At 39.5% G+C, this 14,983-nt stretch overlaps 1 protein-coding gene across 1 annotated transcript; it reads left to right on the top strand.

Annotated features, from left to right (window-relative positions):
• Window positions 1–1,904: 1,904 nt before the first annotated feature.
• lrrn2 (leucine rich repeat neuronal 2) lies at window positions 1,905–4,221 on the top strand. The gene has a single exon (XM_060910891.1). It carries the CDS (start codon window positions 1,905–1,907, stop codon window positions 4,041–4,043), a length of 2,139 nt encoding a protein of 712 aa, XP_060766874.1. The 3' UTR covers window positions 4,044–4,221.
• The last annotated feature ends 10,762 nt before the right edge of the window (window positions 4,222–14,983 follow it).

Below are 14,983 nucleotides of genomic sequence, written 5' to 3'. Positions count from 1 at the left end.
AAAATAAAGAAAAAACATTGTGAAGGTGTGTCCAAACTTTTGACTGGTACTGTAACTAACGTTACTATGATTGACAGAGAATATTCCATCCCAAACCAGAGTATTTGAGTCTGAAGACAGACTTGAGTATTCATCCCAAAACCTCCTACTTCCCAAGAAAGCACAGTCAATTTTGCTATCCTCCAGATTTGGAGCTGTTAACTGGTCTTTTCTCTAGTGCAGAAAGAGTGATTTCAATAGTACAAATACATACTCACTTTGAGGCTGCTTTGTATAGCCATCACCAAAAATCAGGCAAATATATAAAGAAGAAAATTTGTAAATCTAGATATAAACATCAACAAAAATGTTTTTTTGTTGTTGTTGTTGTTGTTATTAGGAACCAATTTATCAACAAACAAAACACACAGTCACATCATCAGGGAACATTTTAAATCCATTTCTTTCTGGTCTAATTAAAATTGTAAATTTACTGGCGATGGTAGCAAGATATATAAGGTGGTGTGGGCTACTTCATACCCACACAAGACACAACATCTGCATTCATCAAAAGTGCTCAATGCACCCTCATGCCTTATTAGCACACAGGTGTGTGCTCATTGGTACACAGCCCAGCCAGTGAGGATGGATTGACAGAGTGCATCATGGAGGCCAAGCTTCTGCCTGTAAAGCTGACACTTTGTAAATGAGCTTTGTGGCACAGCGTGCATTCTGCTGGCTGGAAGGCGTGACGTGTTGATAGCTCAAGATCATACTGTTGCTTCCTCTGTGTGTGTGTGTGTGTGTGTAAAGAAGAACAAATGGTCTCAGAGCCATCAGGTAGCTCTCTGGTGAACTGGAGAAGGGAGACAGGGAGTACATTAGGAGTAATTGGGCATTCAGAAGAAGGATGGATCAGCAAGTCAGGAGGAAGCAAAAAGAGGGAGAGGGTGGTGGATGCAATAATCAGGGCAAGTAAAGAGCCTTTGCCAATCTGCCACTTAGCTGCAGTGCAGTGATGCCTGGGCACCTAAGAGTATGGTCCAATTTAAGGAAGAAAACTCATTTTCATCTACAAATAAACAGATATGTAGAAAGAAAGACAAGGGGAAAAAGATAGATAAAGCTATATCCTGGTCTTTTACCCCAGAGCGTATGTGATGGTTTTTGGTGCCCCTTCAGCATACATTACAATTACTTTGCTAGTTATTGAGCTACAATAGATGTGTGACAATGTGCATCTTGGGTAGCTTTATCGTAAGACCACACAATCGCTATGGCAGTTTAAGGCCCAGATAGTATACTGCAATAATTAACAGAAGCTTTTATTCCTCTTACATTTCCACAACGGTAATTTTGCAGTTGGGATTAGGAATTCAGTCAGACTACACTGTGATATCCCTGAACTAATTTAGAGATAATCTTTCAGGGATGTACAAGCTGAAGATTTGGTAAGGTGTTATGATACTGAAAAAGACATCGAATTTTAGACAGGAGAGAATTGCTTCTGAAACTGCAAATTACATGAAAATTACAATTAATCACCTCTCATTTCATGCACTAAATGTGGACTAGAAAGCTAACAATAACAAAAGAGCACTGCTCATATATACAGTATGATATTACGGATGAATTATGACATGAGTGATCTTTATTTGTATTTATTTTCTCTCTGTCAGGAATACCTCTGAAGAAATCCTGAAAGCTCCAGTGGACAATGATGTAAGAACAAGGGAATGAGAAGAGACCTAAACTCATCTTAGTGTGTCCCAATTGAGAACATCAAAGGAAGTCATTCTTTTATCAATCTAGAAGAGTGGAAAAGATGAAACACAAGAAATTTAATTTTGGAGACAATTTACTTGCAAAAACCAAGTGAAATTTATGCAGTGATAACAGCCAACTAACCAACCTTCCTAATAAAAATGATTGAGATTACAATGGTTTTTGTGCATATTCACCTCCTTTTGGGGGTTGCTAGCTCCTTGGTTATTCACGCAATCCCCTGGAAGGTACCCTGTCCTCATCAGTGTGTATGCCAGATCAAACCCTGGTACTCACCCCAGTCTGCGTATAGAGAGGCTCCAACTGTTGACTGTAATGACCTGCTCCTCACTCATTTGCCCACTTCCCTCCCTCCAGAGACACAAACACTAAGGCTACAGAGTAACCTTATCAGTTCAGTGGACCAAAGTGAACTCCAGGGTCTCTCCAATCTAACTGAGCTGGATCTCTCCCACAACAGTTTCATCAGCACCCGTAACTTGAGAATCACTGACCTGCCAGTTCTTCTAAGCCTCCACATGGAAGAGAATCAGCTGAGGCACCTACCTGAAGCAGCTTTCTCTGGACTGCCTAACCTTCAGGAATTGTATCTCAATCATAATAGGCTCAGAAGTATTTCCCCAGGAGCTTTCAAAGGTTTAGGTAACCTTTTAAGGCTTCATCTCAACTCTAACCACCTAATGATAATTGATAGGCGTTGGTTCCATGCTTTGCCTCAACTAGAAGTACTCATGACAGGAGGAAATCCAGTGGACACTATCCAAGATCTCAACTTCAAACCTCTTGGATCCTTACGCAGCCTGGTCCTGGCAGGTATGGGCTTACGTGAGATATCAACGCGTGCTCTAGAAGGACTTCTGAACCTGGAAAGTATTAGCTTCTATGACAACAACCTGACCAAAGTCCCAAAAGAGGCACTGCAGAAGCTACCAGGCTTGAAATTTCTGGACCTTAACAAAAACCCAATTCAGCTGGTGCAGAAAGGGGACTTCAGAGACATGCTTCACCTGAAGGAGCTTGGCTTGAACAACATGGAGGATCTGGTGTCGATTGAGCACTCAGCAATGGAAAACCTCCCTGAACTGACAAAGCTGGAAATCACAAACAATCCAAGACTGTCATACATTCACCCTCAGGCTTTCCAGAAGCTACCACATATGGAGAGCTTGATGCTCAACAGTAATGCCTTGAGTGCTCTGCATCGTCAGACTGTTCAGTCTCTGCCAAGCTTACAGGAGATCAGTCTGCACACCAATCCCATTCGCTGTGACTGTCTTATTCGCTGGGTGGGAGCAGAGGATGACAAGCCAGTTCGTTTCATTGAACCACAGTCTACATTCTGCTCAGAACCTCCAGAATTGAAAGCAAGACGAGTGAAAGAAGTTTCCTTTAGGGAGATGGCAGATAGCTGCCTCCCTTTGATTGCCCCAAGCATGTTCTCTTCTTACATTCAAGTGAAACACGGGGACAACATAGCCCTGCATTGCCGAGCACTGGCAGAACCAGAACCAAGTATTTACTGGGTCATTCCAAAAGGTTTGAGATTAACTCCCTCCACAAGATTTGGACGTTACCAGGTTTTAACAGAGGGCACTTTGGAAATATTTGGAGTCACCCCTGAGGAGGCTGGTTTTTACACTTGTGTTGCACAAAATCTAGTTGGGGCTGACACAAAGAGTCTAACACTGAAAGTAGAGGGATCTGACAAGACTCAAATAACAAACGATCAAAGAAATGAAGACAGTCTTGAGGTCCATGATGTTAAAGAACGGTATGCTTTACTGTCTTGGCAAACTGGCCATAACATCCCTGCTGCCCAAATCTCTTGGACAGCCAATGGAAGTCTGGAAGACCACCACAAGCATAGCACTAGAATACTAGCTGGTACTAGGGGCTTTAACTTAACCCGCCTCCAACCAGGAACCCATTACAAGATTTGCCTGCATATGGGGCCAAATGACACCTCCTGTGTCCATCTCAGGACTAAAGAGGTGCTTCTACTAGTTCCTTCCTCAAACATCACCCCAGTATTCCTACTGGGTGTATCAGCATTTTTCCTCATCCTTTTGGCAGCCAAAACTTGTCATGGGAGGACAATGTATGACTGGAATGAGTTTGAGAAGCCCCATTTCACCATTTTGACGCAGGAAGCAAAGGCTTTCATGGCTCCAGATTCACTTCAGCAGTACAAAGATAAACTCTCAGAAGGAAGTGGAAAGGTGCTCAATGATGCTAAGCCAGTGCAAGATGTTCTGGGTCCTGCAAAAGAGGCATTTTAAGATACAGGATGTACAACAGCTCAAAGGGAATATGACAGAGAAGCCGTACAAACTTTGTAAAGCTACTCAAATTACAGCTCACAGTCAATACTAACAGTCCACTGAAAAAAAAAAAAAACATTGCTTTTCTTGCAAGATTACAAAGGTCCCAAGTATAAATACAGTGTCATGAGATTTCATTTTTATTTATTTTATAATGGAAAAGATACAGACCATATATGTATAGTGAAAGCATATTACAATATATACTGAGAAAACCAAGCAGACTGTGCCAGTTGCAAGAGAGAGATATCAACTGTTTGTAAAAAGCTGTGAACTGTGAAAAAAGTATGAACTTTACATGAAAGTTTCAAGGTGATATGAAGTACTCATATATTTTTCATACTGCTGAAGACACAGAGCTGACAGTTGAGCAAAGGAATTCCGTGCAAGACATTCCAAGCCTCTCAATTTTGTGGTGAGCGGGGTTTTTTTTTGTTTTTGTTGTTTTGTTGTTGTTGCTGTTGGTGGTGGTGGGTTTGTTTGTTTGTTTGTTTGTTTGTTTGTTTGTAAGAATCATGGTCTACGGGTGTGTGTTGTTAAAGAGTTAACTGTTTCTTTACTATTTTTTTAAAATAATGCTGTCTTTAAAAAAAAAGTCTAAGCATAGATACTGAAAGAATATGTAAAATACAGAATGGTATTTTTAATATGTTGCATAACTGTACATCCAGTACATCAGTATATTATTCAGCACACAACATGAAGTCCAAGTTATCTAGAGATATCTTTGTCTCAGTGTGTGTGTTTGTCTTTTTAATGATGGACACATTCATATATATATATATATATATATATATATATATATATATATATATATATATATATATATATATGACCAAGGACACAAAATTATGTGCTAATGAGGGCTTCGTTTGACTATTTCTCTTTTTCTCACTCAAAACCAAACAAAAATTCTGAAAGCGATCTGCCAAAAGACTGATTATCAAGTGACATTCAGCCCTAAACAGCTTCATGGTGCCAGCTTCATACATTTTATGGATGGGGACAGAAGGAAAATCCCCAGGACTCTGTGTGGGGTATTCATACTTGCTTACATGCGGAGTACAATGAATGAAACACGTCCTATTGTTTAAAAAAGAAAAAAGAAATTCTCTCTCTCTCTCTCTTTTGCAAATGCAATGGAAAGACTGGATATTGCTAACAGGGACACGCTTGAAGGAAGGATTTAAGTGTAAAGAGACCAGTCGAGTACAAAATGTTCTTCTTTCTCAACAGCTTGTTGTCTGACTTTTTAGCCATGGACCCCAGAATGACATAATGACATTTACATCAGAAGAAATCTTACCAGGGCAAAGGATTTCATCATTTGTTAACAGGATCATCAGCGCTAAGGATTGTGAGCTCTGCTCTTCTTACTTCTCCTGTATAGGAAACCCCATTTTCTACACTGTCTTCTGGTAAAATTGTTTGGTTTTTTGTCAGTTTGTAGTTGATGTGTTTCTATGTTTCAGAATTTCTTGCTCTAACTAAACTGTCTCTCTTCCCCTATTATTTCTTTTCCATTTGATATAATTCCTTAGCTCTTACTTTCTATCACCTCAAATCTGTACATACACTAAATCACCCCAAATTTCCTGTCAATGCTCAGCTCCCCTTTCAGAAATTACTTAGAAGGCTGTGTTAAATTCTATTTTGAGGTATTATTAAACCATTTTAGACTGATGTCAGTGTCTTGATTAATTGGTCACAGTTTGAGAATATATTACATCTGAGAGCAAGTGCAAATCAGACCTTTAAATCAAACTTAAGCTTATACAAAGTCAGAGTCGTGGGCTAGAGTTTCTCTTGCCATTGCATGTCACTGAAATTGTTCCTGGAGCAATTTTACTTTCAATTATAATGAGCATAAATATTCATTTGTAGAATAGCTCACAGCTTTTAAAGATCTCACAGAGAAGAGCCTGAGGTAGGTAATGCTTCTTTTCTCACCAACATCCATCTACCATAACATAGTGCTCGTCATATCCAGTTTCTCCAACCATAGCGTAATTAATGTGAACACCAGATTTTGTAGGAATGGTCAAGAATAGGGGAGGATTCAGACACTAATATCTTTTTTTTTGCATTCCAGTTCAATATGTGCTGCACACAAGTTATCCACCATATGGGGTTTACAGCAGCATCTGGTTAACTAGTGCTCCTATCTTTCTAAAGTACATGCAAATATTATGCTGTTTTAAATGAAACCTCAGTACATATAGTGTGTTTATGAAGCATTGAAGTGAGGGAGCATTATCAATGTCTACGTTGCCTGAAATATAATTTAATTGTAATTAAATTTACAGATGAGCTTGAACAAATGTCTTATCTAATGTAGCTAAAAGAATTGATTGACAACACAACATATTTATGAATAACTTGATTCTGCTTACCAACTTTTAACACAAATGTTTTCCTTCCTTGCTATATCAAAACTTATTACTGAATTAATTTAAAGTTGCTTTATCAAATAAAATTAAATATGAATGCTGCATTGGGTCAATGTTTAAATTGAAAGTATGTGAGTAAAAAAAAATTGTATGGGAAATGGGATAACTTCATTAAACAGCATTAAACTAGGCAACAAAATACACCTAAATTTTAACCATGGAAAGTAGTGAGGCATCATGCAGTTACCTCATATTTAATGCTGTCCTGCATACTCAAATAGTCCCGTTCTAACCTATTAAGGGTGGAAATGCCAAAGAATAAAGCTCACTGCATCACTGAACTGCACCTCCTGCAGTTAATGGGGCAAATCATTTCACTGGGAGATGCATTACAACATTATAGCATGACTGTGTAAATGGCAAAGTTGCCAATTTAACGATTTAATGAATGACCAAGTGAGTGCAATTCCCTGATCAATGAGAGATAGCATCTCAAGCTGAGTTTTATTACCTCATGAAATAACTCTTAATTCCAATTTATCACAACTGAAAATATCATTAACGATGGAATGCTACACTATGTGTATGATATGAAATGTAGCATCCAGTTCTCTGTTAAGTCAAACATTTAGGGGGTATATTTTAAAGGCAAATTAAGCACTTAAAATGTCTTTTTTTTTAAAAACCAGGTTATATGTAAGTATGTACTGATACCCTCCAATATAAACACACATACGACTTAATTTATGGATCTTTAGTAAAGGTGTATTTAAATGTTTTCATATGCTAAATCGAGTAAAAATTCACACCAGATTTATACGGAGGGTTTTTTTAAACTCATTCTCTCCTGTTCCAGCCTGCATTTTGTCCTAATTGAATAGCTAATCTTATTTGTTTTATGGATTTCTTTTTATAGATTAGCTATTTAAACTTGACACTAAATCTGTATATAAAACTGCAGTAACACATGCCAATTATATACAACCCCGATTCCAAAAAAGTTGGGACAAAGTACAAATTGTAAATAAAAATGGAATGCAATGATGTGGAAGTTTGAAAATTCCATATTTTATTCAGAATAGAACACAGATGACATATCAAATGTTTAAACTGAGAAAATGTATCATTTAAAGAGAAAAATTAGGTGATTTTAAATTTCATGACAACAACACATCTCAAAAAAGTTGGGACAAGGCCATGTTTACCACTGTGAGACATCCCCTTTTCTCTTTACAACAGTCTGTAAACGTCTGGGGACTGAGGAGACAAGTTGCTCAAGTTTAGGGATAGAAATGTTAACCCATTCTTGTCTAATGTAGGATTCTAGTTGCTCGACTGTCTTAGGTCTTTTTTGTCGTATCTTCCGTTTTATGATGCGCCAAATGTTTTCTATGGGTGAAAGATCTGGACTGCAGGCTGGCCAGTTCAGTACCCGGACCCTTCTTCTATGCAGCCATGATGCTGTAATTGATGCAGTATGTAGTTTGGCATTGTTATGTTGGAAAATGCAAGGTCTTCCCTGAAAGAGACGTCATCTGGATGGGAGCATACCGTATGTTGCTCTAGAACCTGGATATACCTTTCAGCATTGATGGTGTCTTTCCAGATGTGTAAGCTGCCCATGCCACACGCACTAATGCAACCCCATACCATCAGAGATGCAGGCTTCTGAATTGAGCGCTGATAACAACTTGGGTCGTCCTTCTCCTCTTTAGTCCGAATGACACGGCGTCCCTGATTTCCATAAAGAACTTCAAATTTTGATTCGTCTGACCACAGAACAGTTTTCCACTTTGCCACAGTCCATTTTAAACGAGCCTTGGCCCAGAGAAGACGTCTGCGCTTCTGGATCATGTTTAGATACGGCTTCTTCTTTGAACTATAGAGTTTTAGCTGGCAACGGCGGATGGCACGGTGAATTGTGTTCACAGATAATGTTCTCTGGAAATATTCCTGAGCCCATTTTGTGATTTCCAATATAGAAGCACGCCTGTATGTGATGCAGTGCCGTCTAAGGGCCCGAAGATCACGGGCACCCAGTATGGTTTTCCGGCCTTGACCCTTACACACAGAGATTCTTCCAGATTCTCTGAATTTTTTGATGATATTATGCACTGTAGATGATATGTTCAAACTCTTTGCAATTTTACACTGTCGAACTCCTTTCTGATATTGCTCCACTATTTGTCGGCACAGAATTGGGTGGATTGTTGATCCTCTTCCCATCTTTACTTCTGAGAGCCGCTGCCACTCCAAGATGCTCTTTCATGTTAATGACCTATTGCCAACCTAATGAGTTGCAATTTGGTCCTCCAGCTGTTCCTTTTTTGTACCTTTAACTTTTCCAGCCTCTTATTGCCCCTGTCCCAACTTTTTTGAGATGTGTTGCTGTCATGAAATTTCAAACTGTCTCACTTTCGACATTTGATATGTTGTCTATGTTCTATTGTGAATACAATATCAGTTTTTTGAGATTTGTAAATTATTGCATTCTGTTTTTATTTACAATTTGTACTTTGTCACAACTTTTTTGGAATCGGGGTTGTAATTTGCAGCTAATCAAGAGTCTGATTATACATAATACATTTACACAAACTCACAAGCTCTTGTTGGATACACGTTATTCTGAATTGAACATTGATTTTCACATATGCCACATTTCTTGTGTAGATGCTCCTGCAAACAGTTTCTGAAGGAACGTGATTTATTTTCAAAATACCATCGCCATGCCTGTGTTCTGTTAGGGTGAACGGTGCCAGAGTGAACAGCTTTTTGGGTGGAGTCTGAGCTCCCAAGATAAATTCTGTCCCATTTAAAAAAGGCACCATAAGGAAAACTACTTTTTAAAGTTTTTCTCTTTTTATTTTTTAATTTGAAGGCATTGCCACAGGCAACACAGTGGTGCAGTGGTTAGTATTGTTTCCTCATAGCAAGCAACTTCTGTTTGAACCTGCTATTCAACTGGGGTTTTTTTCTGTGTGGAGTTTGCATGTTCTCTATGTTCTTGAGCGGGTTTCCTCCAAGTGTTCTGGTAGTCCAAAGACATAGATTAGGTCAACTGGCTACATTAAATTGCTCATAGATGTGAATGTGAGTGTGAATAGCTGTCAGTCTTTGTTAGCCCATAGATTGGCAACCTATCCAGAGTGTGGCCCACCTCTCTCTCCAAATCAGCAGGGATTGGCTCAAGCTTCCAAGCCTTGCTCTTCGATATCTAATGGAATTACTTCAACCCTACTCTCCCATTTGGAGGCACGGTGGTGTAGTGGTTAGCACAGTCACCTCATAGCAAGAAGGTTCTTGGTTCAAGCCCAGCGGCCAACAGGGGCCTTTCTGTGTGGAGTTTGCATGTTCTCCCCGTGTCTGTGCGGGTTTTCTCCGGGTGTTCCAGTTTCCCCCACAGTTCAAAGACATGCAGTTAGGTTAACATAGGGTGGCCTTGGGGTGAAGTGTCCTTGAGCAAGGCACCTAATCTCTAACTGCTCCCCGGGCACTGTGGTATGGCTGCCCACTGTTCTGGGTGTGTGTGCATGTGTTCACTGCTTCAGATGGGTTAAATGCAGAGGATGAATCTCACTGTGCTTGAGTGTGCATGTGACAAAGGGTTTTTTTTTCCTTTCCAGTTGTAGCCTCAAATCTTCAATGTTCTCCAGTCCCAATTTTAAACTATCCACCATGGGTTCCAGGGTATTGAAGGTTGCAGCCCCCAAACTGTCAGATTCTCTCCCTCAGTGTATTTGGGATTGTACATCTCTTCCCAAATTCAAAATTAATCCCAAATCTTATCTCTTCCCTCTCTGCTATTACTCCTCCTGATATTTCCTCTCCTAATCACTGACTGTTCGCTCTTTTTCAATGCTTTGAGCTAGTCTGTCATCATTATGCTCATTTAAATTGTCAGTTTGTTTTCTGTCGCTCCTGTCATGTTTTCTTTTGGTTGATTTGCTTCTCTTTCTGTGTAGTACCATTACTTTGTAAAGCGTCCTTGGGTCAGTGAAAGGCGCTATATAAAGTAAACATCTTGTTGTTGAGAGAGCCGTGATGGATAAAAAGTATAGAGAATGAATGAATGTCATTGCCACATGTATCCTTCTCCGACAAGGCAATTCTCTTCCTCTAATGAGAGTTTTAAATGATAATTAAAACATTTTTAAAATTCCATTCAGTGACATTAGCAGGTAAGAAACTAGCATGTAGACATGTTTTATTATACAATATTGTCATAACTTAGTAAGCACTTTATTTTGATATATGTATTATTGTTGTCAAATATGTAATATGTGCTAAGGGAGAAGTAGGAATCTAATAATATTGTCTCTCATCTCATCTCATTATCTGTAGCCGCTTTATCCTGTTCTACAGGGTCGCAGGCAAGCTGGAGCCTATCCCAGCTGACTACGGGCGAAAGGCGGGGTACACCCTGGACAAGTCGCCAGGTCATCACAGGGCTGACACATAGACACAGACAACCATTCACACTCACATTCACACCTACGGTCAATTTAGAGTCACCAGTTAACCTAACCTGCATGTCTTTGGACTGTGGGGGAAACCGGAGCACCCGGAGGAAACCCATGCGGACACGGGGAGAACATGCAAACTCCGCACAGAAAGGCCCTCGTCAGCCCCGGGGCTCGAACCCAGGACCTTCTTGCTGTGAGGCGACAGCGTTAACCACTACACCACCGTGCCGCCCTAATAATGTTGTATTCTTGTAATTAGACTGTACGGTATTATGTCATCTGAAAATCTAATTTGATTAGTGTGTCCCCATATATGAGATCTCATCTCATCTCATTATCTCTAGCCGCTTTATCCTTCTACAGGGTCGCAGGCAAGCTGGAGCCTATCCCAGCTGACTATGGGCGAAAGGCGGGGTACACCCTGGACAAGTCGCCAGGTCATCACAGGGCTGACACATAGACACAGACAACCATTCACACTCACATTCACACCTACGGTCAATTTAGAGTCACCAGTTAACCTAACCTGCATGTCTTTGGACTGTGGGGGAAACCGGAGCACCCGGAGGAAACCCACGCGGACACGGGGAGAACATGCAAACTCCACACAGAAAGGCCCTCGCCGGCCCCGGGGCTCGAACCCAGGACCTTCTTGCTGTGAGGCGACAGCGCTAACCACTACACCACCGTGCCGCCCATATATGAGATGTGCATCTATATTAATAACTGCTTAGTCCTGGGAGAAAGAACTCTAACTTTCACTTGAGTCTTGTATGTTTCTATAATAAACATGGCCAAGAATCATCACCTCTGACAGTAAGAAGCCATTTGACTGACAAGCAGCTGAATACATTTAATCTCGACTGTTCTAAATGAAAATCTCTTCAACACAGGATGCTGAGGACTTTTTTCCTTCAATCCCGTGGCTCTGTCTTTCCTCGAAAACTTCGTCATGCTGTTACAAAGTTTGGTTTTTCATTCAAAACAAGATATGGAATTAAGAACATCCAATCAGACTGCAACCTTTAGCATCCTGAAGGTTGTGGCCAGAAAAGTGTGCAGAACATATCTAAGACTTAACTTTTAAAAGCCAGTGTCAAAACTTATTGAGAATGCTGATTATCTAGAAATAATGGCTTTCTGACAAACAAATGATGAATGCTTTATTAATAATTTGTGTATTGACATCTTTGGTATGTTTTCTTTTTTAAGAATACAGCATCACTTTCTATAAAGGCCATGATTAACTATTAACATTCACATTAACTATTCACTATTAACATTGTTAGAATTATCTATGGATGAACATGCACTACACTTTATACCAATGTTGCTATAGCAAATTATGTTTTTCCCCTGATAACACCAGTCACGTTATCAATAAATTATGAGCAAATAAAACAGTGGAAATGGCATTGGTTTAATAAACATTTAAAATGCCTTACTTTACTTACAGCTCACAAGTTGTGAGTTTCTTTGGTACTGATACACACACACACACGTCATGAACACATTATAGTGATGCTTGAAAGTTTGTGAACCCTTTAGAATTTTCTATATTTCTGCATGAATATGACCTAAAACAACATCAGATTTCCACACAAGTCCTAAAAGTAGATAAACAGACCCCAGTTAAGCAAATGAGACAAAAAAATATTATACTTGGTCATTTATTTTTTTGAGGAAAATGATCTAATATTACATATTTGTGAGTGGCAAAAGTATGTGAACCTCTAGGATTAGCAGTTAATTTGAAGGTGAAATTAGAGTCAGGTGTTTTCAATCAATGGGATGACAATCAGGTGTGAGTGGGCACCCTGTTTTATTTAAAGTACAGGGATCTATCAAAGTCTGATCTTACACTTCCATAAACATGTGTTGTGATCATGACACGAACAAAGGAGATTTCTGAGGACCTCAAAAAGCGTTATTGATGCTCATCAAGCTGGAAAAGGTTACAAAACCATCTCTAAAGAGTTTGGACTCCACCAATCCACAGTCAGACAGATTCTGTACAAATGGAGGAAATTCAAGACCATTGTTACCCTTCCCAGGAGTGGTCGACCAACAAAGATCACTCCAAGAGCAAGGCGTGTAATAGTCGACGAGGTCACAAAGGACCTCAGGGTAACTTCTAAGCAACTGAAGGCCTCTCTCACATTGACCAATGTTAATGTTCATGAGTCTACCATCAGAACACTGAACAACAATGGTGTGCATGGCAGGGTTGCAAGGAGAAAGCCACTGCTCTCCAAAAAGAACACTGCTGCTCATCTACAGTTTGCTAAAGATCACGTGGACAAGCCAGAAGGCTATTGGAAAAATGTTTTGTGGACAGATGAGACCAAAATAGAACTTTTTGGTTTAAATGAGAAGCGTTATGTTTGGAGAAAGGAAAACACTGCATTCCAGCACAAGAACCTTATCCCATCTGTGAAACATGGGATAAGGTTGGGATAAGCATTGGATATGCATTTGACTTGGTCATTCCAAAACATTAACTTCATTCTTCTTTAACCATTTGTTGGTAGAATGACTTGTGTGCTTAGGGTCGTTGTCTTGCTGCATGACCCACCTTCTCTTGAGATTCAGTTCATGAACAGATGTCCTGACATTTTCCTTTAGAATTCGCTGGTATAATTCAGAATTCATTGTTCCATCAATGATGGCAAGCCGTCCTGGCCCAGATGCAGCAAAACAAAATGCCAAATGCAAAGTCAAGTCAATGACCAAGGATATGGTTTGGGTCTGTTTTGCTGCATCTGGGCCAGGACGGCTTGCCATCATTGATGGAACAATGAATTCTGAATTATACCAGCGAATTCTAAAGGAAAATGTCAGGACATCTGTTCATGAACTGAATCTCAAGAGAAGTGGATCATGCAGCAAGACAACGACCCTAAGCACACAAGTCATTCTACCAACAAATGGTTAAAGAAGAATGAAGTTAATGTTTTGGAATTACCAAGTCAAAGTCCTGACCTTAATCCAATTGAAATGTTGTGGAAGGACCTGAAGCGAGCAGTTCATGTGAGGAAACCCACCAACATCCCAGAGTTGAAACTGTTTTGTACGGAGGAATGGGCTAAAATTCCTCCAAGCCGGTGTGCAGGACTGATTAACAGTTACCAGAAATGTTTAGTTGTACAAGGGGGTCACACTAGATACTGAAAGCAAAGGTTCACATACTTTTGCTACTCACATATATGTAATATTGGATCATTTTCCTCAATAAATAAATGACCAAGTATAATAATTTTGTCTTATTTGTTCAACTGGGTTCTCTTTACGTACTTTTAGGACTTGTGTGAAAATCTGATGTTTTAGGTCATATTTATGCAGAAATATAGAAAATTCTAAAGGGTTCACAAACTTTCAAGCACCACTGTATATAATGCAGTCTGGTAAACATTGCTATAAAGTGTAATATATTTTCACAATTACCTATAATGGTCAAAAATGCCTTAAAACTAGTTATGGATGTATTCATACGCCATTTTATATATGGCCTTCATAGAATGTGCTACCTTAAACAAACATCAGAGCCTTGTGCATTGAACTGTGAATTTGATTACTGATTTCCCCATAAGGAAAAGGAAGGGTAATGGAATACGGAGATCACAGAAATGGGAAGTGACACCAGTTATTGGAGTAGAAGTTGACTTTAACTGGTGCGTGCCTAAAATGGTGTTGTGTGGCCTTGCTATTATACACAGTAGGATGTTCATGCTAACCTTTCCATGCCCTTTGGATAGATTTATTTGCTGTTTACACCATTCATCACCAGCGACAACAGAAGTGAGGTTAACAATCAAATATTACTTACTAAATCACTTTAGAATGAGCTCAAACTCAAATCTGATACACTGTAAGGCAAGCCCATGCAAATATCAACTTCACCATGAAAATAAAACGATGCTTAAATAAATAATGCTTTTTGTGGTTTTTAAAATTTAGAGTTTGTGGAAAATATGGAATTTGCCATAAAATCTTTTTGATGTCACCTTCATTACCCTGATAAATTGCTGTGAACAAAGGTACTTGA

This window comes from Neoarius graeffei, chromosome 26 (assembly GCF_027579695.1).
Source record: "Neoarius graeffei isolate fNeoGra1 chromosome 26, fNeoGra1.pri, whole genome shotgun sequence".
Taxonomy (NCBI): domain Eukaryota; kingdom Metazoa; phylum Chordata; class Actinopteri; order Siluriformes; family Ariidae; genus Neoarius; species Neoarius graeffei.
This window is presented reverse-complemented; position numbering and strand designations above follow the sequence as displayed.

Bases quoted from the DNA above. Each gene is read 5' to 3' on its own strand.
- lrrn2 (XM_060910891.1), top strand. From the start codon at position 1,905: ATGATTGAGATTACAATGGTTTTTGTGCATATTCACCTCCTTTTGGGG.